Genomic DNA, 26,656 nt, shown 5'->3' with positions numbered 1-26,656 from the left:
GTGAGGCCACTTGAAAGTTAGGGTCTCTATGGTTGGGTTGACCGGTAGAAGCAGGAGCATACACAGGTGCTTGAGGGGAGGAGGTAGCCAGACCTGATAATGATGTCTTTGGAGACAGGACTCTCCTCATGGCATCGAACGCACCATGACTCCGACGAGAAGGGTAGATGGATCCAAAGGGACTGTCTGATCCTCCCTCACCGAGGCCATGGGCTCCGAGCCCGATGTAGGAGCTGAGCTCATCTGAGCCGAAGCCCCGAGAGGAAGAGTTGACACCGACAAATCGGTACAGCTATCCTCTCCAGACCCGACAGGAGAGTGTCGGCTCTTAGAGTCCACAGTCGGCACCGAGGACGTCCGAGTAGATGGAACTGATAACACTGGAGTGGGTCTCGGCTGCACGGGCTCAACAACCATAAGGTCGTGCTCCTCTGGCTCCAAAAGTCCAGTACAGCTTGGAGGAGGAGCAGTCAAGTCCGGGTTAATGGTCTTTAGCTCCGACGAAGGCGTTGGAACCAACAACAATTTGGCAAGGCCTGGTGCCCGTAAAAGCTTCTGCACCAACCGGTCCATATCCAGATCTGAGAGGTTGACAGAAGACTTTGAGGAGTGCACCAAGGGTGCTGATTGGAGCAGAGGAGATGAGGGAATCTCAGAAACTGGCTCCAAAGTTGTGAGCTGGCTTGAACAGAAGGGGCACTCAGTTCCAAGGGCAGTGGAACCGATGACCCTACACCCTCCATTGTTTTAGCCTTTTTCAATGCTTTGGAGTCACCTGAAGATTTGGATGACTTTGAGGATTTACTAGCACCATCCTGGTCACCCAGTGCTTCCGAGAAGGGGTGCTGAAGTAAACCCCTATCCGCCAATTTCCTCCTTCTCTCTAAAAGTACCCTGGAAGAGAAGGAGTGACACATGCTACAAGTGTCTTGGAGGTGTAATGCCCCCAGACAATAAACACACTGAACGTGCCCATCAGTGACTGACATTGTCCACAATCCGGACATTTTTTGAAGCCAGATTTAGGATGTGGCTTCTCTTTCACATCAGACATCTCTATTTTAAATTTAGACAAATTTAAACAATTGAAAAAACACACTCAAGAAATTATCTAACAACCACTGCTAAGAATGTGGTTAAATACAAGGCCAACTACTTGGCCAACTCTATAGAAAAAAGCAAGCCAACACTTGTCTAAATCTAAACCTAAGTCTAAAACTATATAGTATATATATATATATATATATATATATGTGTGTGTATATATATATATATATATATATATATATATATATATATGTGTGTGTATATATATATATATATATATATATATATATATATATATATATATATATATATATATATATATATATATATATATATATATATATATATATATATATATATATATATATAAAAACTATCCTAACAAGAAAGTCAAAAAAACATTTTTTAAGACTTGCAAATAGACGAATCTATCCAATAAAATTGGTCCGAGCTATCTGGAACACCGAGATCTGTGCCGTGGCAAACTAGATCTGAGGTAATTCCAGCAGTGCATCATGGGATAAGGGGCTTGGTCTCGAGCTACTGGCAAACCTTGAGCTTTGCTATCAGCCGTGTCGGAGCCGAGGATCGGCTCCGAACCCATCAGTGAGAATAAACGGCGAGATTTAACAACTTCACATCTAGAAGTAAATCTTGTGTTTATACATATTTCAAAAAACAAAGAAAAAAAATCAACATTCTACTTAATTCTATAGAAACATAAACATATAATTGTGATTGGTTAAGACTTGAATATCTCTTAGAATATATATTAGTATACAGGTAGTTTTAATATTCCAGTGGTTATCTTGCTTCAAGCTTCCATGTGATTGAATGTAATGTTTGCAGCCAGGAAATTCAGTAGGAAACTTGAATGAGAGAACTTTGAAAACTGGTGTGCTATAAGATTTATAAATGCACCTGTGAGGATATAGTAATTGGGGTCCGTGTGTTTGTTGGTTTTAGAGATACATAATGTATACCATTAGGTGTTAACCATCTAATCAACTATGCAGGATAACTTGTCAAAAACACATACTACACTATCCATTGTCTGTGTGATAGGATAGAGAAACTGTATGTGGGAAATCAGGAAGTAAAATCTGACTGGGTGAAAAATTGAAATGCTGATCTGCTATAAGTATTATAATAACAAACACCAGTGACGACTTCGTAATTTGGGTTGTGTATGATTGGTATTTTTTAATAGAAACTAAATATTGTTCTTGTTGTACTGCAAATTATCATTTAAATTACAGTAAATTTTTTTAAATAAATAGGATAATTTAAATAATTAGGAAATCAACCCCACTTAAAAATGTGTCTGTATATTAAAAATTAATAAATATAGTTTGTCTGCAGGACTTTCATTCACACTTCTTCAGATGTGCCTCTTGGGTGGAACCTTTTAATTCGAAAGAAAACTTGTGCACTGAAGTACAATAAACTAATAAATTAATAATTAAAAATTTATAATAAATTGTATAAATCTCCACCAAAGTCAAATTAAAACAAGAGAGTTCAGCTATCAATAATAAGCGTGGTGATGAAGTCTCCTTAGGTTGAGAACACTGGTGATGGAAATCTGAGTGTTAAGTCCTAGTGGTTTACATGGTTCTAGTCTGATCTGCCATTCTAATTTGCATTTTTTCAGTCTGTCATTTAATGATCCTTGTAGTTCTTCTTGTGCTATAAAATATGAAATAGGAATGTCATGTGTTCAGCTTGATCTTGGTTGTGTTTAGCTAGTGCGTTGTGTTGTTGCTGTACTGGATGTCTGTAAGGTGTCTAGCAAACACGATTGAGATCAACCCTGACACAAGACATTCCAATTTCATATATTTTTTTCTCTCATTTTTAAGCTATTTTCTTTTGTAAGACCTATGGTGGGTTAGTAATTGTGCCATGCCACAAATATTTACTTAATATGTATGAAAGTGATCAGGAAAACCAAATAGGAGGGCTAGGTGCCATCCGGGGCGAGGGTCCCTGTGATAGTAAATCACACAAAAGATTGTACTCCAGCCTTCCTTCTTGTGGGGACTTTCACTAGCCATATTGTACCTTACCTGTAAACAGTGGTCAAAGATGGTTCTTCAGGGTTGTGTCCAATAAAAATGTAATAGTAGAGCTGTATTCGGTTCCTCTCATTATGGTGTTGGTTCCCCTGGTGTTGCTTCTAGGTTCAACATGCAAAAAGGAACAAGCTGTTTGTTTTTTCAGTAGCTGACACATCTGGAGAGTAGGTGGGGTATTATTGTGAGCCAGGTGGAGATTCTACTAGGCCCAGGATGAAAGAGGGTGTGGGCCAGTCAGGTGATTGTTAGGTGCTGTATTCATATGCACAGACAGTTGGGCTGCATAGATTTTAGTAAAATGTTCTGTGGTTGAATTTTTTCAGTTGAAGTATGCTTTTGATAGAACATCCTTAATTTAGGCTAATTTGTTATATGCATTTAGCCTTGCCTGACACTCTAGTTCTTTTCTAGGAAGGTATACTGTTTGCCATTCAGGGATTTTCTTATAATTATGTCTAGAATGTGGGATCTGTATTAGGAGTGATCAGTCATATCCATGTTATGTTTAGTTGAAGCTTTTCCTTACCATCAACATAATTTCTGCAGGTCTCAGAGAAATTTGTTGTTTTGGTGTTGGTGCAGACTCTGAAGACGTTACTTTGTTTTGCTGATGTTTCCTATAGAGGTAAAATGGAGGACTATCTTGTTTTAGATGTTTGGCTTTAACTTAGTAATAATATATCACCTTACTATGAAAGGTAAAATGGTAATTAAAGGCTGCTGCCCAGGTAGGAACTCTGCGCTACTCTGCCTACTGTAAACCATGGGTAATTTAAGTGTGTTGTGTTTGAATACAGTTTGTTTGACCAAAGTTATCTTGAACAAGTGTTGTTACTGGTCAGTGCAGCACCAGTTCAGTCACAGAAGAGGGAATTACTCGAAGATGGTATTTTAAAGCATTAACAGTTGTGGTGAGAGTATCTTTATCATTTTTACATTTTATTTTTAAAAGGACTTTTATTTACCAAGATTATTCATCTAGAGAAAAAATATATTAATTTGCACTTAATGATTAACACCTTGTGCATTGTTCCTTGCTTAAGGAAAATCACTGATGTACATTCGGCTCCATCTTTTATATCAACAGAGTTAATATATGATGCTGTATTACAAGGGGTGCCACAGTTAATATTTTTGTTTGGTAGTATTATTTAGGAGAAAGCTAAGAAATTAAACAAAACAAAAGTCATTTAACCGTAGGCTGTAACTTTTGTTTCAGTACCATTAAGGAAAGAAACACAGCAAAGCATCTAACAAAGTAGATGGTTTATATTATGTTTTTTTCATCAAAATTAATTATGCGAAAAGCTGACAGTGTCCTTTTAAATGTAGCCTCTTCTTTTGTTTAAAAATGTTTTGTTGAAATATTTCTGTTTTGCTATTTTGAGGTTGCATTATATTCCTAACCATCAACATGATTTCTGCAAATGTAAGAAAAAATCTTTGTATGCTCTATTGTCATTTATGAAGTTTATATATACTGTAATGCAATGTTTATTGAACTTTAACAAACACACAGAGAGCAACTGGTTATATACTGGAAACTGAACTTCACATAAGAATAAATTCATCAGTGATTGCAAGCAATCTACAAAGTAACAATCATCAATAACAATAAAAATACGAAATTACTACTGTTATTCATGGGAAAAATTACAGGTAATAAGCATGATGCCTAACGTTTACGTATTGACAGACACTGGTTAAGGATAGTCTAACAGGTGTGCAGTGCTGTAACACATGGAAACAATCATACTGTATAACTGAACAATTACATTTGATTATATTGCTTTTCAGTCTTTCAGTAGTGGTATACAGCATTATTAGTACTGCGGTGGTGGTGCTGCGGTAGCGTTGTACCTCACAGTAAGACGTCCTGTTCGATTCTCAGCTACAGCGTCTTCTGTGTGAAGACATGCGGGAATGGGAGTACCTTCATTGAAGGTTGTGCGTCAGAGCTGGCAACACGGCACATAAAAATCTGCTGCCAGTCATTAGCAGACTGGAGGTCCGCTGTGGCGACCCCTAACCGGGAAAAGCCGAAAGACACAACATACAGCATTATTAGTATGGCTGATATTATAACTTTGGTTAATTAAATCCTGGACTTACAAGAGCCTAGTGATTTTCACTAGGCAAATGTAGGCCTTAAAACCTGTAAATAAGAAGGAGCCAAGTTTTGTGTGCAGGTAGAATAGGCATATCAAACAAATCCAAGTACATTACCCATAGTGAGATAAACCCTTCAAAGAGACAGTGCAGGGCAGTAGGTGGTAATTTACAAATAACTTCAAGAGACGAGAGATAAAATGCATGCCCAAAACTTGGGAAGGACACCGGTAGGATCAGTTCAACATTCTTCCTATTTATGTCTCCTTATATTGTGATGATGAGACTAACAGGACTGATAAAACATTTTATATATATATATATATATATATATATATATATATATATATATATATATATATAGGTCTACCTGAAAACACCGACATGCAAAAAACACCAACAACAAAATCACCGACACCACAAAACTGAAAGTTCAAAAACACGAAACTTCATATGCCTGACAAACCACAATCCCGACAGTCAACAAGCAAAACAAATCCCCTGTCCAAAAAGCACACCCACAACACAAGCACACCAAAAACCTTACAAACTTACACTAAACCTTACAAACACAACTATCTATGCACTAACCTTAACCCAAACCCTAACCATAAGGTCCGTCACTATCGCACACTCACCTAACCCGCGCCCTAACCCTAACTCACTTAATCCGCCCCTAACCATAAAGTCCGTCACTATTGCACACTTGCCTTACTCACACCCTAATCCTAAAGTCCGTCACTATCTCACACTTACCTTACCTGCACCCTAACCCTGCCATACGTCACTACTGCATACTTACACACTAGCACTCGTTTGACACGTCGGTGTTGTCAGTGTCGGGATTTTCAACTGTCGGTCATCTCTGTTGTCGATCTTCCGGTGTCTGTGTTCTCGTTGTCTGCGTTTCCAGATTTTATATATATATATATATATATATATATATATATATATATATATATATATATAGATACACACATCTGTCCATCCATTCACAATTCATTTTTGCACATGGAGTCATGGTGTCACTTCAACAGTGACAATCATCTACGGCCAAATGTTTACATCACCGGGTGTCTCTCTCTCTCTCTTTCTTAGATATGGACCACAGGGGAAAACTGGTACTTGTGAGCAAAGAACCATACACTATAGACAGCCTCAGCTGAGATTTTAGAGTAATGAAGCAATTATATTTTGTATAGAAATCAAAACTTCTTTATTAAAAAAACAAACAGATGATCACTTTCACCCTTAAACAAGCTTCTTCAGATCTGAATATATATATATATATATATATATATATATATATATATATATATATATATATATATATATATATATAAATAAATATACATCAACATCAGTAACATTGACTTAAAAATGTCAAAAAACAGAATGTCAACAGCTATTGCGCATGCTCTGAGGATTAACCTCTGAGCAGAAAAAATCAAATGCAAGTGTTTTTCAGGTGTGTGTGTGTGTGGGGGGGGGGTGCAACCCCCCCCTTGACCCAACTCCTCCTGCTACTTGTATATGCTAACTCCAAAAATAAAAAATCCCCAGAGAAAGGGCATATTCCCATACCCAGGATTGTCAGTCTTGCACAGATGTAAACCATCTGTTTCTGTTGACCAACTTAAAACTATAGATGTTTCTTTCATTGTATGTTTTATGTGGCATACAATCTACCCAGCAGTTTATTGATATCATGTAATATTATTATTATATGTCTCGGGGCAAATTACCGAGTTGCAAAGTAGTGACTTGAAATTTGATGAGATACCTTCTCTAAATAAAAGTTTGCTTAACAGTAAGCATAAAGGAACTGATATTTTACTGACAGAATTTTCATAGGGGAGCTATACTGGATGTAGAAAGATTCTTCAAAATTAACACAAATAAACAAAATGGCATTTATTGAAATATTAAAAATCATATACTTTTTGGTGGCGAGAGCCCCCAGAGTCCCACGCATAAATGCAAACGCCACTTCTGTAGCAACCTCAGAGCTTCTGCTGTCCTTGACAAGACAGACTTTCCATAAGAATTCAACATCTGATCATTACAGAATTGGCCATCATTGACTACACACACTTTGGAACTGTATGACTCCCGGCTATGCTACCCGCAATCCAAGCAGGTCTGACTTCTATATGGCCTACTCATACACTATCTGTGTCTTAGAAAAGAAAAAAAAATTGAGAGAAAGGAAGAAAATAAAGTACAATCATATATTACTATGTACACGGCCACAGACTTCTGCAATACCTGGTATACCCACTTCTAAATAATTTAAGCTTATTAGCATACACAGCAGATACATGCTGATTTATTTATTTTATTTTTATTTATTTATTAACTGGGCAACAAAGTTGGCCAAAAGACCCTTTTCAACCATGACTTGTGCTCAGAGTGCAGCAACTGCAAACATCACAAACAAATAAAGAGATACCTAGTACTACAATGCATACTATTCAAATAATGCACAACAATGCTTAACAAACTAGTTATAAAATGAAAAACATTACTAATACTAAAGGATCTTTCAGTAGTTAATTATGTGTGGTCATAGAAGTTTGATTTAAAATTATATCAGCCAGAATGTCTGAAACATTTTAATTTATTTCAGCAAAAATATATAGCTTTTTATTTCTTTATATATTTATTTAATTTATTCATTTTTGAGAAGGTTAGCAGAGGTTCCTCCTTTCTCATGTCCAGTGATATGTTATTTCAACAGGCAGGTGAAATATTAAAGAATGCTTTTTTCTCCTGCAGCAGATTTGAAGGTTAGATCTTTTACATAAGATTACTGCCTCACTAGTGCCTCTAAGGGGCTATATAGAAGGTTTGATAGTCATTAGAAAGAAACTTGTGGGCATTTATATTGAATGACTAGTTTGAAGAGAAAAGTAGACAAGTGGAAGGTTATTTGTGCTGTTACAGGAAGTCAGTAAGCTTTTACAAGAAGAAGGCAATGAATAATACTAGGATCTGAGAGAACTATTAAGTAAAATGATGAATTTTAAAAGTATTTTTGGTTTAATATTCAATGAAGAAAAAACTAAAATACTACCTATATATACACGAAAAAATATTCTCATTAGTGATTTTACTAAATATGTACCCAATTCAGGTCAGATAACTTATTTAGGTATAATACTATCTAAAGATATTAAATCTATTATATATAATAACTATAATACCTGTTTTCTTAATATACAAAATCTTTTTAATACCTGGAATAATATGTTTTTTACTATGGAGGAGAGACTTACAATTATTAAAATGATAATATTCCTCAAGATTTTATACTTAATACAATCAATAATACTTTCACCTACAAAAATAATTATCAAGAAACTGAATACACTAATGTTAAATTTCTTATGGGCACCTAATAGACCTAGGATTGCATTAAAGAAACATACTAATAGCTGGTCTCAAGGGGGTTTTTATTTTCCAGTCTATAAATTATATATTATCTCTTCTATTATAAAAGTTTTATCATTATTAATAGATCAGTCATATATCAAATGGAAAGATTATTGGGAGCTAATTAGTATGCACTTCATGAAAATCTCCTTAACACATAAACATATGATTGTAAATAACTCCATGTTGTGGTTGCTAAAGGAATTTTGTACTTCACCTATTACACCTAAACATATGGTTTGTTACCCATTAAATATTATTATTAGTTATCGTAACTTTATATTCATGCACCCTAAGTATAGGGAATGGAATTTTATTGTATTCCCTATAATGTATACTCAGGGTATGCTTATGTCATCTACTTCTGAAGGAGCTCATTTAGCTATAGATAATGATCTAAAGTACTGGTATCAGCTGATATCTGATAATAAAGTTAAAAATCTTGATTTCTTAAAACAAGAATTTGATCTAAGAGAAACTTGCTGGTTAGAGGTTCAGATCTTTAGACAACATCTCATTGATAGAATAGATCTAATGTCTATAACAGTTAAAGAATCTATTCCAAAACTGATTGATTACTTGATATTAAATTTACAGCATAAAGTTTCTGATAAAGGTAAACTTTCATATATACATAAAATTATCACACAAGAAACTTTTTACAGTGTAGATTCATACTGGAATTATTTCACCTCTATTAATGGGGACCCACCATCTCAACAAGATAAACAATATATATTGGAATCTGCTTATAGAACTACATCTTCCATTGTCTGGAGACTTTATACATGGAAATTTTTACATAGATCTTTTTATACACCTTTGATGATGAATAAAATAAATAATAAAGATAATCTATGTAAGAGATGTAATGTAGAAATTAATGCTGACTGGGCTCATATGTTTTATGACTGTATGAAGTTGAAAGAATACTGGAAGTCAATTAATGAATTTTTGCAGGCTCTTTTTACAGATAATTTCATTATTTCTAAGTCTCTTATATTATTCAACACACCTGTACCTCAATGTGTTAAAAGATTAAGCTTCCCTTGTTATGGTCTATCCTAGCAGTGGCCAGGAAAATAATAACTAGAAATTGGATTTCAGATACACCTCCTTCGTTCAATGAATTTAAAAATGTTATGAATATAATGTGCCATATGGAAATAAGCACAATTAGAATGAGAACAACTAGAAAAACATCATATTATATTGTATGGGATAATTTACAAAATTTGTTAAAAAAATTCTAATTTCAATAGTATTTTAGTTTAATTAATTGATCTGATTGTAGTGGATGTCTTTGTAAATACTTTAGTTGTTTTGTTGAATATTATAATAATACCTATTTTAATTACTTGTATAAAATTGTTATGATATTTCTCTTATATGTTAAAACAATAAACCTGTTTTGAAAAAAAAAAGAACTATTAAGTAGCAGGTCTTACAGATAGTGGTTTGTAGTTGCTGTGAGTGACTGGATGGCAAAAATGGGCAGTGCATACACTAGGTTTGGAATTAATAAATTTTAGTAATAGCCATTCTTGATTCTGGGAGTAAGTAAGTATATCAGTTTCACTTGTTTAACAACTTTATTGGATGTAATTTCTGTATGGTAATGAAATGATAGTGCAACATCTAGGTTTAAGCTAAGGTATCTATGATGTGACAGTCATGAGGCAGGATTATCTGCTGGAACATTTATTTACAGTATTTTGGTAAGGCTGTTAAAATTTTTTTTATTAGTAGTTAAAAATCGTACAAGCTTTTTTTGAGACAATTTTAAGCAAACATTTGGAAATCCAGTTGCACAGGGTATAAAGATTGTTGTGTAGCTTACTTTACAAGGGAGTGGCAAGTTTATCTGACTTTAGAATGAACACGTCGTCAGCATACATTGTCTCATTGAAGGGGGGGGAATTAAAGGTTAGGTCATTTAGAAACAGAGAGAAGAAAACTGGGTCAAGAACAGAACGGGGAACACCTAATGTGAGAGTTCCTGTGTGTGACAAATTTGAGCCACTGCTTACATGAAAGGTTTGGTTACAAGAGAACCAGTGTAGTACACTGGGGCTGTAAGTTAATTGCTTATATTTTTTGGATATTATAGTTAACAGTATTAAGGTACTAGAAATATCATTGAAAAGAACACCTGTAAGGAGGCATTGCTTATGTTGGACTTTTGGTATAAGCGAATGTATCGGGCACCGCTATGTTACTAAAGTCAGCTCTGGTCATGCTGGCTTTCTGTCAGTAGACCATATTTATTAATATGATCAACTGTTGTTGGTAGGTTAGATTTTTTCATAATTTTTGTTAGGGGGTACGAGTGTAAGATTGCCCTGTATTCATGGAGCTCACTGGCATTATGGGATTTCTGTATAGGTATTATATGAGCATGTTTGAACTGACTGGGTAGCAGTCTGCTGGATGGAGAAAAGTTATACACGATATCCCTGTTCTAGTCCTTCCCAAAACTGCTAAATGAACTCTGCTTAGGTGTATGTGTGTGAATTCTGCAAATATCATAGGGAAATACAGGGATTTTTTTTTGTCAGTGCAGCATTTCTGAAACTGCTGCACCCAATCCCTCATCTGTCACTGAATGCCATGTTAGGAAAAGATTAAGCACAGCACAAAACACTGTTGGATATTTAGTCTAAACTGATGAAGCAGAGTTGTGTGCCCAAAAAAGAATATACTTTGAGAGACGCATATCAGCTCCGTCTGTTACTAGATCATGCACACAACTCTAGCCATCACAGTAGCTGTACAGTATTTTTCCTGGAAAGACTGATGGCAAAGCACTAATGGGTGAGGATAGGAAAGGAACAGTGTCATTAACTTTTGGATTGTACCTTTTGTTTTGTTTTTATTTTCCCTCCACACAACTGACCATCAGCTGCCACCAGCTGCTCTCCTCATTCACCAGATCTACTGGACCCACCTTAGTCTACCCTGGGCTGAACTCATTTCCTGTCAGAGCTGGTGAGAAGATTGAGCATATTGGTGCAGCATCAAACTGCTTGCCAGGGAGTGTGTTTGTCGCCTAACTTCTGCCCTGTGACAGCCTTGCCCAGTTCTGCAATCATTGCGCTTGTGAGGTGCATGCATACTTCTAACATGCAACCTCACTCAGCTGACCATTTCACTGCTCATGCAGCACAGAGTTGGCTAGGCTTGCATGCTGCATGTTGCAGTGAGACTAGGCTGTCTCTTTCTCTCTGCCTCTGTTCCTCCATGATGTGTGAGATGAAATTGGCCTCTGTCTTTCTTCCTACCCTTGCAGTCCCTCCAGGTCCTGTGCCACTAATCAAACATGGGTGCTTTGGGGCACAGTAAGGGCTTTATCCATACTCAACATATGTCTGCATGTGGATTGTACTGTTTGAGAAATGTAAGCTTAAGGTACACTACAGAAGTAAAGCAGTAAATCTATTAAATTGTGAATAAATGCTGCAGTTTAACATATCTTTGTATTGTTCATAGAGTAAACAATGTATTTTTGCAGTTAAAAATGACTTTTAAATAGACAGTTTAAATCCTTAGCATGGTGTGAGTGCACAGCAATGCAGCTAAAATGCATGTCACTCTCATCAGACATGTGCAGCCATGCTCTCATTCAGCTTAGAGGGAACTTATGAATGGGATTCAGAAAGGGCCAGCACCAGTAGTAAGCCCTAACATGACCTGCTGCCTCTCGCAATGACCCTTTCAGTTCTGAGATAAGCCCACCACAGTAATCCTATGCAGTCTATGGGATCATAATAGTGTTCCATTTCCTCTGCTGTGCTACATGGTAATGAGGCATTCTGGGGAATCAGTCTATGCTAATTAGCCATATGTTCTCCCCTTGAAATGCCTGTGGTTCAGCATTTATGCATAAGATAACACAGCCAGCTGATTTAGTTTCTACTGGGCCATAAAGTTTGTAGGAAGTTCAGTGAACATGTGGTGATGATATGTGTGTGTGTGTGTGTGTGTGTGTGTGTGTGTGTGTGTGTGTGTGTGTGTGTATGTGTGTGCAATGCATGAACAAGAGTGTGTAAGTATATATGGGTGGCTACCATTCCTCTTAACTACCCTAGACTAACAAGCAAATCCTGAAATACTGGGGAGGGGTCACACTAGACACCAGTGACACTCATTAATCATTATCCTAAGTGTCTTTAAAAAATATTAAAACAATGGGAGAATTTGCAGCACAAAAGACATACAGGAGGATACTACTAGACACCAGCTACACTCATTAAAAATTACTTTAAGTCACTTTAAAAAGTCAGCTTCAAACCCTCTACCCTTGGCAGAGAAAGCAAGGCAGAGCTTTAGTCCTTTGCACTACCACTACACACCAGGGACACTATTTAAATGTTATCCTAAGTCACTTAAAAAGATTTATTGAATGGGAAAGACTTTGAACCCTGCACCCTTGGCACAGAAAGCAACTTGTTAGCAAAGCAGAGCTTTAGTTTTCTCTGCTTATACTGGACACCAAGGACACTCTTTAAATCTTTATATATACCACTCAAAAAAGAAAAAAAAATGTATATGGATAAAACCTGCCTGCAGTACAGAAAGCATCTCATTAACAAAGCAGAGGTTTAGTTTTTTGCACTTAGACTTTGTAAAGGGACAGGCCTTGGCACCTGATGTATATTCTGAACAATAAGAAGTATGAAACTGACTTTAATAGTGGGTGAGTTACAAGGAGTAGAGTAAATATACATGGCAAAGAATCAGGGACATTCTGTAAAATCAGGGGCAGTTGTAAAAGATGGGGGTGTGTCCATGTAGGAGCATCCATACATCTAAATAGCCTTGTTCAAGACTTCCAGACAAAGCCAGGAGGAACACTAGATGACACCAGAGAGGATTTTTAAATGTTAAACTCAGAATCACTTAAAAATTTAATAGAGCAGCAGCACAAGAATGACATTCTAATGTCTGACTTTATTTGCTGATTGTAATTATCCTTGATTTATGAGGGACAAAGGAAAAATAAGAGGCTATATCAGGAATGTGTGTGTGTGTGTGTGTGTGTGTGTGTGTGTGTGTGTGTGTGTGTGTGTGTGTGTGTGTGTGTGTGTGTGTGCACGCACGTGCATGCATACAAGCATGTTTAAATGTGTGAGAACATATGTGGGGGTTGCCAGTGCCAATGTGCTGCATGGACCTGCAGTTGTGATTTCTACTGGAGACCGCTGATTAGCACCCAACAATAACACTGTACATTTCACAAACATACAAATTAACATATAATAAGGTTTTTCTTCACTCTGGCTAATGTGTCTCTGAATTGCATTTTCCATGATCATGGAAATTGACCTGTTTGGCCACAGCTCTTATTCCTGCAGTGGGGTTCTTTATAAATCCCAAGGAATGATCACAGGCCATCTATTTTCACCTGGACTTCTGAGAAATAGATTCCAAGCAGTAGGAGGCCAGCACAGATCCTTGTGCTAGACCACTGGTAACTGGTCGCTGGTAGAGGTCGAATCCCCAGTTGTGACTGTATGCTTTCTGTCAGTGAGACAGTTGGCTATCCATCTAGTGACATATGGGTTAATTCCCAGCTGGGTGAATTTCTCAATGATGCCTGAGTGGGGGATTGTGTCAAAATTCTTGTCTAAGTCATGATAGGCTGTATGTGCTGTTTTGCCTTCATCCAGGGTTTTGGTGACATTCTTGAAGAATTCCACCAGGTTTAATAAGCATGATCTACCCTTAACAAAGCCAAATTGAGTTGGGTCAGTAGTTTGAAGGTCACTCATGTCTTTGTTGATAAGGTCCATGAGGATTCTCTCCATATCATTGCAGATAAGGCTGGTTAGACTTATGTGTCTGTAGTTCCCAGGGTCGGTTGATGGACCCCCTTTGTGCAAGGGAATTACTGTTGCTGTTTTCCACTCTGCTGGGACAAAGCCAGTACTTAAACTGTGGTTGAAGAGAGTGCCAAGTGGTTATGCTAAGTCCTGTTTTAGACCATTTAGTAGGATGTTATCCAGTCTCATAGAGGCTGTGTTTTTGGCCATGGAGAGTGTGGTTATGACCTGCTCTTTGGAGATACTGGGTAGAGGACTGGTGATAGGTATGCTTTGAGGTATGGCTGGGGGGAATGGGGTGAAATTTGCACCAAATCTGTCTGCTAGCAGGTTGGCTATGTCCTCAGGGTCATTATGAATTGTACCATCCACTATTAGTTCACTACAAAGCTGGGCCTTTCCCTTTTAGATTTCTGTGCCTGGTGATTATCCTTAGCTAGTGATGCTAGTTTAGCTTTGTAATTGGCTTTAGAGAACTTTACAAGATATCTACTTTTGCTTATTCAGGCTGTGGAGGGTGTCCTTTCTCTGTTGAGTCAGTTCTCTATTGTTCTTAGGCATTAGTTTTTGGGTCAGTTACATTATGCTCCACATCTTTTTTATTATTTTAGTAAAGGAAAGAAAAAAGAACATATTTAAATATGTAGCAGATTTTACTAGTGTTATTCTTCTATTTGAAATAATGCTACAGCCTCAGCCAAAATGCAGATTCATGGAAATGAGGAGTGAAATCAAACTATTACAGCCATTAAAAATTTTAAGCAGGATTCATGAGCGCCTACAGTAAGTGTACACTAAGTGTGCACCTTGTGTATTTAAAGACATTCCTACCACATTTTCTATGCTGTCTATTCCCTCAGAAAAATTACACTAAATATACACATAGTCTACACTTTGTAGTAACTTTTGTGAATCCTTTTCAGTATTTTGAGAGGCAAGAAAATCTGTTGGAAAACTAAAATTAGGAAGGAGGTGGGAGTTATGCATATGTTGTCTATTCACTCAGAACAGTGTACAATAGGTGTTCATGAATCCGTGTTTTCAAAAAACACTTCGTTTGTTACTGTCCGGGAAAGATTGTCTTAATTATTTGACTGGTGAGACTTATGTATTGTCAGGCTTGCTTTATTTATGGTAAACCGTGTCAGTCATGATACAAGAACTTTGCAAGCCATTATTTTAGGTAGCCCTGGATAGGTAAAACATTGTGGAATAAGATTAGAACTTCACTGATCTCGCTGTCTGTACCCTGTTATTATAAGAAAATGCATTTTCATGTAAAAATAATAATGTGGGGGAGTGGTGGCAGTTATGGTGCAATTTACTACTGATTGGTCATGGTTGAGGGTGAAAAATTAACTTTCAAGCACTGAAGCCAGAACTACAACATTCCGATTAGTAATGTTTTTCAATTCAAATATTTTAAAAATGCATTTTTTGAGTCAAGTTCTCACTGAGTACTCTCATCTGTACGCTGCTTATTGATTACGTGATTGAATAGCCACTTTTTGACTCATGAAAGTAGACATTACTTAGATTTAATACTCTAGTCTGGTTCATCTAGTAAGATGAGGCTGCATATTTCTATATTTGTTTAACTTTGTATTAATTTTATTTAGCCAGGTAAAATAGATTATTAGTCAGTTTCATTATATTGTTAGCAAGGAGACATATTATTTAATGCTCAGTGGATATTATGAAACCAATGATACGACAAGATGGTGAAGTATTTCTTCTAAGTTTAAACTGAAATTTTAAATATTTCCACTTATTAAAAGTTTTGCACTTGATTTTTTAGTTGGAAGTTGTAGTGTTTTTTTTCTATAATGATTTGATGACATGTTTACTGGGTGTATTTATCTTAAGTATTCAGTTTTCCAACAGGGAGAAGAAGGAAATAACATCCCTGCTGGAAAAAGTCTGAATGAGTGATTCTGACTGGCATCCAAGTATGATCTGCATCCTTGCATTGAATGTTTTGATTCTGGAATCCACTGCTCTTGGTTAGATCTGAAAAATGTAATGTTGAAAAAAGTAGAGAATCATTTCACCGTGTTGTTCCACCTCCACACTGTGAACATTAGGCATGTGTTTGAAGGGATGGGAGCTGTGTTGGCTATTATTTGTTAAAATTAACTGACTAAAATATTTGTTTATTTCTATTAATTATTTTTCTTAATCTCTGTTTCAGCCACGGAATGTTGCTGGCTTTAGAGGGACTGTTCGCTATGCTTCTGTGAATGCACACAAGAACAGAGTAAGTTATGACTTTGTATTCTACTGTACTTGGAATGAGAGTCTGGGCTGCTGTGATGAGTAGGTATATTGTAGGTGAGGAATCTGCCTTCTGCTTTGGCATTTTTACTGCAGCATTGTGATAAACAGACCAGTTTATGACTGATGAATAAAACTGAACGTCTGGAATATGCATAATAGTAAAAAAAAAATCTGTTTTAGTTATCAGATACCACCCGTAGATTGAAGCCAAAGATGTCATGGAATAAGTGGAATCAAAGTTTATAATGAAGTAATCTTAGATGCATGGGATAGCATCTTCTTCTTCACCACATTCTGCAGAGGATAACAATTTTTGGTACTTTTCTGTTAATGGGGCAGTAGGCGTTGGCAAGTGTAAATGTTGCCATGGAATGTGCAGCTAAAAGTTCATCCACATTTCAGCCTAATTACATGTTCACTTCTTTACCCAGTGTCCCTATTTTTGAAAGCTGTTTGTCCCCCTTTGCAGTTCACATTTTCAGCATGTTGCTGTTTCTCAAAGGCTTTTCTCCCCATTTCCAGTGGGGGTTGCTTGACAGATATGCCTCACACGTTTACAGATGTCAAAACATCGATTGTTACAAATCATCCAAAGATGCGAAACAGGAGCACTTCCTTTTTTTTTTTCTCACAATATGATGTGTGTGATTTACACCCTATTTATGAAGGAGCAGGTCAGCCTAGTAAAAGTGGGACAATATCAATTACAGTCCCACAAGAAAATGAAACGTGGAACCAGTAAACAACTGCAACATAAGCTGCAGTGACTTGCAATGAGACATACTTAGTAGTGTGACAGGAAAGGCAGAAATCAAAGCACGACAGAACATTTACATATGCAGTACTGATGTGAGAAAATCAGCAAGAGTGTCAGAAGGAAGAGAAAATTAAACTCAGGAGAAAAGAAATCAGCAGTGAGTTCACAGGAAACGCACATTTTCCGTGCTGTCACCTTAACTGCTTTCTCCCCACTTTCACTAATTTGCGAAGAAAAATAAGTAGTAGTGTGACTACTAATCCAAAATTATGACCGGTACAGAACCCAAAAAGAAACAGTTCTGACGTGGCAAGACGAATATTACTGTCAAAAGGAACACAACATTAAAAGCAGAGAAACATACACAGCAGTCCATTGACATCAACCACACATTTCGCCTGCTGCCCCGTTAACAGAAAAGTATCAAATTGTTTTATTAGTTCTTGTTTCATCCAGATTTTACTGTGAAAGTACATCTGCCTGTGTAGCTCTGATAGAGTAAGTTACATATAAACCAGTGAAAGAAATCACAGACATTGAACAAGACTAGCTTCTTTAGTTTACCATGTCTCATTATGTATTCCCATCCAGTACTTCCTATAATGGATACAGTTGTGAAAGAATGTTCATAAGAGCAATAGCTCTTACTGGCTTGTTTTTCAGCCTTTAAGTTTCTTTCTATGTGAGACTGCATGCACAGCATACACACACACACACACACACACACACACACACACACATATATTGCAGACCTTTGTGACACAAGTGCGCATACCAAGTAACAACTGGCAGGGCTTGATCCATTAAAATGTCCTCTTAGCCTGCATTAATTGATGGAGCTGAGATAACAGTCATCATGTCTGCATGTATGACAGCATCTTGGCTCAATCATCTCATGGCTCTCTGCTACAGATATACAGTATAGAGGAATGAATAGGATCAAGACCAGTGGGAAGGGGCTTAATGGTAGGCAGGCACAGAGGGGAAAAATAACATGGAAGAAAATGTTGGTTAGATTTTAGTATACAGGCTGAACCCAGTCTTCAGAATATTCCCCCACTTTATGCCATATCATCATGCTCCATAGAACTAGCATCCTTCCAGTGGGATGAAGCATTTGTCACTTGTCACTTCATCCCGAGTCACTCAGCATGAACAGAAGCACAATGGTCATCTCATCAGACTTGACTTTAAACAAACTCTTCCTGCTGAACTGTGTCTGTCCACTTGTGGTACAAGGTTAATTCAAATCATAACACTTTTACACCTCTTCTGCAGAGAGGAGAACACCAGCTTCTGCAATTCCTTCTCACCAGGCTAATCTTATCTTTTTGCAAAATGAGAGTGTTGTCTTTTGAGTATGACTGATTAACCAGAGAGGGTACTGTGATGGAACTCTGTCAGTTGATCTGTAAAGCAAATTGACAACATGCCCACTCCTGGAAGTGTTCAGTCAGGCAAGGTGTTCCAGGATGATAGTATCCTTTTGTTGGCAGTTCTTTGAATCACTCATTTTCCATGAAAATTGTTCGTTCTGGTTTGTTTTCATTTACAAAAATTTTCAGATGTTTACATTCTAAAGGATAACTAGATTTTACACTTATACACCTCAGTTATGAAGACTATTTTGTATTGGTAAGATATTCATTGCGATGCTCAGTGGAAATTGATTTATTCTCACATATGTAATAACTTACTGTTTACATTGAAAATATGTTCTTCAGAGATTGTCAATATGAACATGCTAGTTTTAATTATATTAATATTGTATTTAAATATTTTAGGAACTTCATTTGCCACGTTCCACTTTAATAAAGAAACCAAACACCAAAGACCTTTGACAAACTTTATTGCTTAAACATAAAAAGTAAATGCATCACACTTTATTAAACATAACTTTCTTTTATTGCACATTGACAAACTTATTAATGACCATTCATAATGGCAATATAACACCACTCACCATTGATGAATAAGCAGCGTACTCCATCTGCTCACTTAATCTCATCCTTCAGGCAGCTTTCAACTGCTCACCTTAATTTTCCATCCAAACCACCAGGTGCAAGCAGCATCCGCATCCACCACTCTAAACATCCTTCCTTATACACAAGAGAGGGAACAGAAGAGAGTCAAGCCTGTCCCTCTTCTCCGCCCTTGAAACTCACCACAGTGAAACACCAGTAGCTTCTAACACCAACAACTTCCAAATAAAAGAAAGGGATGGATGGGCAGGCCACAAAATCACGCAAAAATCTGGATCCCAGCAGGCAACTCCCTACCTCAAAAGCCCAAAAAACCCTCCCCTTTCCATACCTCACTTCCTCCCTTCTCCTTCCACTAATTAACCCTTTCTTACCCACTCTCCCTATAAAGCCTGTCTTTCCTACCCAAACTTCTTAACTCCCACCTTCATTTACCTGCTCAACTGCAACCTTCCTTCCCCTTAAAGATGTCCCGTGGCAAATTAGTCTGTTCCAAACATCATTTATAAAAAAATAGTATATACTCCTGTTTTGACTCTAATGTGCATCATAAAATGCTATGATGAAAAATGACAGGTTGTACTGGATACAGTATTTGAAAGGTGCAAAGTCATAAACAGCAGATACAATTATAGTTAGCTTTAATTTGGATCAGGCAAACTGAACTTTAATCTACATCATCAGACTGAAATTAGAAGAATAAATGAAATTAATGACAATTTATGAAAAAAGCACAAAATTCTAAATTATTGTATTATTTATGCCTCATTGTTTATGGTAATAGAAATAAAACATTCTTTATATAAATTGTATAAATTAATTTAGAATTGAAAACTAAATTATATGGGAATTTTATGATATTAATTGATCAATGTAACTTAATGGAGGTGAATAATGATTGTTGTAAGGAATTAATATTAAAATCAATAGGATCAACTTCATATACTACTTAGAATCTTTGTTTCATGGACATATTTGAATATTGTATTCTTTACTCCCCATAACATTTTCAAAACCAAAAATTTGTTGGCAGTCCAGGAAATGTATATTGGCAGATTGGTATCACATTTTATGCATGTGAAAAAAAGCATTACTGGGAAGGTAATAAAGATTTCCTAAAAGATATTTGAACTGATAATTATATGGTAACCGATAACTAATGCTGTGTTCTCCTGGATGCATACATTCACAACAATTATTGTGGACAGCTTTAGCAGTTGAAAATAAGGTAATTACAACAAACTGGGAAAAGTCCTGTTTATCTAAATTATCTGATTTTATCAGAATTGTCACTGTTCTTCTCCATATGAATTCCATCAAACTAAAAGCGAGAAACAAATAATTCTTTAAGTATTGGTTAAAACCAAAAATATCATTAGAAAATTGTAACTGTATAATTGATTGGCAACTGAGATTGTTTCTATTCTTTTACTTAAATTGTAATGACTGAGCTGTTTCTTCAAATACATATCTGTCTATATTTGTGTATATAGTCGTGTATGGAAAAATAAAATTTCTTGAATAAAAAAAAAAGTAAAATCCACCAAAAAAATATCAAGTTTCATATACAAGTAGAATCAAAGTCTTGTAGCTGTGTATGTGTATTCTAAATCAGTACACTGGGATACTAATGATTGCTGATTTTGAAAATCTGTCACCTTGAAGTATTGTACAGTATTGAGCTGCAGTTATTTACATTTTATTGCTTCCTATAGAAGTTCAACTTATGTTAAAGGGCTGCTGCATTGCATTTTTCTCAGAATAAGATGTTTTATTATATTATCCATATGTTTTTAATTAGCATTTTAAATATTATTTGCTGGCTTTCAGAATCATGAAGACTTCATATGAAAGGCATTATATGCTTATTGCCATCATACCTGTTTGAAAGGTATAATTTGCTTCATCTGATAGTCACCTGACAGTAAAACTGGTCTGCACTTGAATGGCTAGGCTTCAGTAAGATCATTCAGTTACTTTCAGGCTGATTTGAAAACAAAATATTAAAAGCTGGGGGTACAGTGAAGTTTGCTCATGTGAAAAGGATTGTGCCTTATAAAATCAGCTACATATGTCTTCAGTAAGATTGGCAATATTAAAGGAAACTTCAAGGTATTATAAAAGAAAGACCTCAACCACACTGATACATATGATGGAATGTTTTCCTATCTAGAAACAAACAACTTGCATGGAATCTACCAGTAAATCTGGAAAAAATGCGGCCATTGGATTAGAAAATGACATATTATTCTGCAGTGCCAAATAGGGCAATGCAAAAGACTGTTCAAATTATTGAACAGTTACACTTGCTTCAAATGCTAGCAAGGTACTGTTCAAGATCCTGCAAACTAGTCTCAAGCAATAAATGGACCAATAACTGCCAGATATATAAGATGGTTTTAGAAGGAACAGAGACACCAGATATCAAAATGCCAATGTCCACTGTTTAATACAGAAAGAAAGCTCCAGCAAAAGATTCTACTTTTACTGCTGGTTTTTTTGTCACTCCTTTTGTTTCCTTGACTATGTGGTCCATACAACACCATCATACCACATTATGATACATTTTTAAAGAAGTGAGAATACTAGGTCATATTATTTGCTTCCTGAGGAATTTGTATGTAGAACAAGAAGTAACAGTTGAAGCTAAATATGAAATAAGTGATTGGTTTAAAATAGCAAAAGAAGTATGTAATGGATGCATATCTTCATCCTACTTATGTGTCAAGCTCTCATCCTGCCTCTAACCCTTACCCTTTATATTACCTTGGATAAAAATCCTTTTTATAACAGTACCACTGTTCGTACAAAGTTTGGTGGTATTCTTATTTTTTAATTAACTAATTTCAAAAGGAGAGTGTTTACCTTTCATATGACTGGCTGAATTTTGGTTAGGCAAATTTTGAGTTAAAGATTCTGATTGAGTGTCTACAAATTTTCATTTCAAGATTTGCTTATATACTTAAATATACACTCTCCTTCATCAGTCAGTGTTATACAATAAATGTTATATGAAGTACTTGAATTGTTCAAACACCATATGCTAATCACATCTGTAGGCATAAACAAGACTGGAAAGAACCACAAATGACACATTTTACTAGGATGTTCATCGTATTGATCACTGCTGCATTAGCCTTAACTGTATGGGTTATATCTTGCCAAAGATATAACAGCTGGCCAGCTTCTAAAGCTTCAGAGCTCCTTTCACATGTCCAAACTGCTTGGCAGCTCGAGGTGAGCTGATTGAAAGACAGGTTCTTCAGAGTTTTACTGCTGCCAAAGAGTATGCTGCTCTGAGGCTTTTGAGGATCGAGTGACAGCTTGTGCTGTTCTTTTGGTGGGCAGATAAGTTCACTTTGGGAAAAAAAATTCCATTCAGTATTTTTTGTTTATTATTAATATGTCCCTGTTCAGGAAGGTTATTTGAAAGCTAGGAGTTTGTGGTTTAAAAGACTGCTGTGAGACTGTATTGTACTTTAAAACGGGTGCGCTCTTTTTTCCTGTCAGTTTAAAAGTTATTTTAAGTAAATGAAAGCCATATTTTATGTGGGGAAATCATGTTTATTTTACTTTGTGAGCCCTGCAAAGTGACTTTTAAAGACATTTAGTATTTACTGGCATTTGCTGCTAGTTTTATTTACGAAAGAGGCACCGTTTTCAGCTTGACCATGAAGCAATCCGTCTGTCTCACAACCAGTCCTTCCAGCCACAAAAAAAAAAAAAAAGTTAAGCAACCAGCTTTTGCCATCACAGCAGGCTAACAATTTTCCTCAGCTGCAAGTGGTTGACTGTGATGTGACAATTAGTTATATGTCAGAGCACTCATCTTTTGCCCTATCTCCATCTCATCTGGCACCTACACTCACTATGAACCAGGGGTTAGCCACATCCTTTGTTGCTGTTGGGTTCCCATCAGTGGCCAAGTGAGAGCTAGTCTTGTTGTCCAGAGAAAGGGAATAGGGAAGGCCTCCCTGTTTTGTTAAAATGTTGGATGTATCCCTGGAGAAACTGCTGCTGTTATTAATAACACTGTTGCTTCAATTTTTCCTTTCAAATAGAATAAAAAAACTGATCATGAATCTACTCCTCTTCCAATTTCCTTAGGGTTAGTTTACTGGGTCTGACTAAGGGTTTAATTCAGGCTATTAATTTTGCTTATGCAGTAGTTTATAGTAAAAGAGGGCTACTGTAGCTCAGAGTGTGTGAAATACCTTTAAGAAGCTTTTTAGTGAGTCAGCACATGCACATAAATACTGAGCATGTGCAAGCAAGAGTGCCATTTTGAGTGAACAGCCAGTGTGTGAGCATGCAAGTTTATAATCAGTTTATTTAAGTTTAATGTTCCTGCCATTCATCCTGCTGTATTTGTATACAATAAAATACTTAAACTAACACTCAAGCTCAAGATCTTCTTAATACACTTAAGAATAGTGACATGGTGTCAGAATAGGATCCAGAGTTACAGCCATGAGGCAACCGTTTAAAGTTGGAGGAATTTATAGGAGTGTATCATCCCTACTGCTCAAACAACTCACAAAACAGGTCAGAAACAAATTTCAGGTACTAAAACTTGCTTAAAAGATTTCTTTTGCTACAAATATAAAATGAAGCACTCAGAATGCTCAAAATGAATTTTTTATTAAACGAAATGTCCAAAACTGTGACATATTGATAAAACTATTCAAAATAATTACGAAAATGTTTGAAACAATATCCAAATTGCATAAAATGTATAAAACAAGGAAAACAACTGTATTTTTTTGCTGTATGCTACTTTTTTGCATTAACTAAAACAATTTAAAATATCTGGTGTGCAAATTGTTTTCATGTGTGTGCAGTTATTTCACAAAGAACAGTTATTTCAAAGAATATTTCTCAAAGTAAAGTTGTTTCAAAGCATGTTCCACAAAGTACAGTTGTTTCATGGCATATTTCTAAGAGTAAAGTTTTTCAAAGAGCTTATTGTGTGTTTGAATATTATTACAAGTACCTGGTGTGTGTGAATGTTTGTACATAATTACAAGGACAAGTTTGCATTGTGTTTTACTATATTCTGTGGGCATGCAGAAGGCTTTTACTAGACCTGTACTGCTTGTGTTTGATAACACTATTGCAGAAAATTGGAGAGCGTTTGAGTAGGAATATGATATTTTCATACTGGCTGTTTATTTTGACAAAGACGCACGTACAAAGGAACTTATTCTGCCTAACTTAACTGGTCCACAGGCCATAGATAGAGAACATGCATTTGTGTATGCATCTGCTGTGTTTGCAGGGGAGGGGGAAATTGCCATATAGTGGTACTGGCTGAAACAAGGGAAGACCTAGAGTGTTTGAAATGTAAATTTAGAGAACCGTGTAACCCCAAACAAATATTACAATGGAAAGGCACTTATTATACACAAGGGATCAAAAGCCTGGTGAAACTTTTGCAGCATATATATTTTACTTGAGAAATAAGGCTAAAATGTGCAGATGTGGTAATTTGAGAGATGAGCTGATAAAGGACAGCTTGTGTGTGGTACTGATAATGACACAATAAGAAAGATTTTGCTTTGAGAGAGTGATTTAACATTAAATAAGGCCATTGAGATTCATCAGATATACGAGCTTACAGAAAAGCACACAAGTATGCTTACAAATAAGAATAGCTGCAGAAGGCACAGTGACAAAGCTCATGTTGATAGTTTGCAGCATGTGGTTAAAAGAAACAGGCCCAAGCACATGGCAGCTACTGCAGGTCCTGTAACAATCCCTGGGAAACCCCCAAGTCTTTCCTGCAAATTCCAGAGCATGTTCAGTGAAGCATAAGGGTGAGTCAGCAAAGTCAAAACATGTGCCCCCACCTAGCTTCATGGTCAGCTGTCGTAATTGTGGTGGAAATCACAAACCCAAAAGAGAAAAGTGTTTAGCTTTTGTTCAGCAGTGTCATTCTTGTAATAAGTGAAATCATTTCAAAAGGTTTAGTAAATCAAATAAGGTGCATTCTTTTACTAAAAGAGGGTATTACAAGAAGCAAGTTGATCAATTAGAAAGCTGCAACCCTACTTTTTATGGTTTGTCTGTGCTTGGTGAAACAGTTAATGCAGTAGATTTGTGGGCAAAGAATGAAATCTTTTGTACTGTTTGGATTAATGGGAGTCCTGTGGAGCTCAAAGTAAATACTGGCTCAAAGTGCAATGTTAAGTCAGCAGAAACATTTGCTAGCGTAAAAGCTAAAGAACAACTTGATTTAACAAAGTATGCAAAGCTTGTTGCTTATGGTAGTGAAGAGATTCAGACAGAAGGCTTAGTAATGCTTTCATGTTACTCTGCTAGGAACAGCTATCACTTGTAATTTTTTGTAGTCAAAAGGCACGTGCAGTCATTATTAGGCCTCAGAGACAGTCTAAAAGTGGGACTGCTTTCACTTAATTAAGAAATTCACCATGTAAGCCTGCATGACAACCGCTCAAATTTTGCCCAAACTATTTTTTCTGAGTATGCTAATACTTTTTCAGACAAACTAGGCAAACTACCAGTTGTGTACTCTATGAAGTTATACCCAGAGGTCATCCCAGTTGTCAGACCAACATGGAAAGTTCCAGTAGCTATGCAGAACAGAGTTAAAGCTGAGCTGGACAAAATAGTGCAGATAGGAGTAATTTGTTCAGTAGAAGAATCTATTGAATGGATATCCTTCATGGTAGTAGTTCATAAGAAAAGCTAAGATGATATCAGAATATTGATCCAAGAGATCTGAACAATGCATTAAAAATGCCTCATCATCCAATGCGCACAGGCGAAGAGGTGCAGTCCTCTTGCCAAACACCACTGTTTTTTCTGTCATAGATGCAAAGAGTTCATTTTGGTAAATTGCTTGACTGAAAATCTTCATTGTTAACCACATTCGGTACACCATTTGAAAGATACAGATCTCTAAGAATGCCATTTGAAATAAATTCTGCCAATGAATTCTTTCAGCGTGCAATGGAGCAAGTCTTTTCTAGCTATCCATGTGCTATAACAGTAGATGACATTCTAGTAGGAGGCAATGGTGAAACTGAATATGACAGAAACCTCAAGAAAGTTTTGGAAAGAGTACGTGAATTGAATCTTAAGCTGAATCCTCAGAAGTGCAAATTCAGGCTACGAGAAGTTACTTAT

At 36.4% G+C, this 26,656-nt stretch overlaps 1 protein-coding gene across 1 annotated transcript in view; it reads left to right on the top strand.

The window, feature by feature from the left end:
- Window positions 1-26,656, top strand: part of TTBK1 (tau tubulin kinase 1) — a 1,416,073-nt gene that overhangs the window by 787,592 nt on the left and 601,825 nt on the right. Inside the window, exon 7 of the mRNA XM_044060281.1 lies at window positions 16,683-16,748. Coding sequence (XP_043916216.1) covers window positions 16,683-16,748 — 66 coding nt within the window. The remainder of the gene's footprint in view (window positions 1-16,682; window positions 16,749-26,656) is intronic.

The sequence above is a fragment of the Protopterus annectens genome, chromosome 1.part0 (genome assembly GCF_019279795.1).
Source record: "Protopterus annectens isolate FY-2018-M chromosome 1.part0, PAN1.0, whole genome shotgun sequence".
Taxonomy (NCBI): Eukaryota; Metazoa; Chordata; order Ceratodontiformes; family Protopteridae; genus Protopterus; species Protopterus annectens.
Note: the sequence above shows the minus strand (reverse complement) of the source record. Positions and strands in the feature narration are given on the sequence as shown.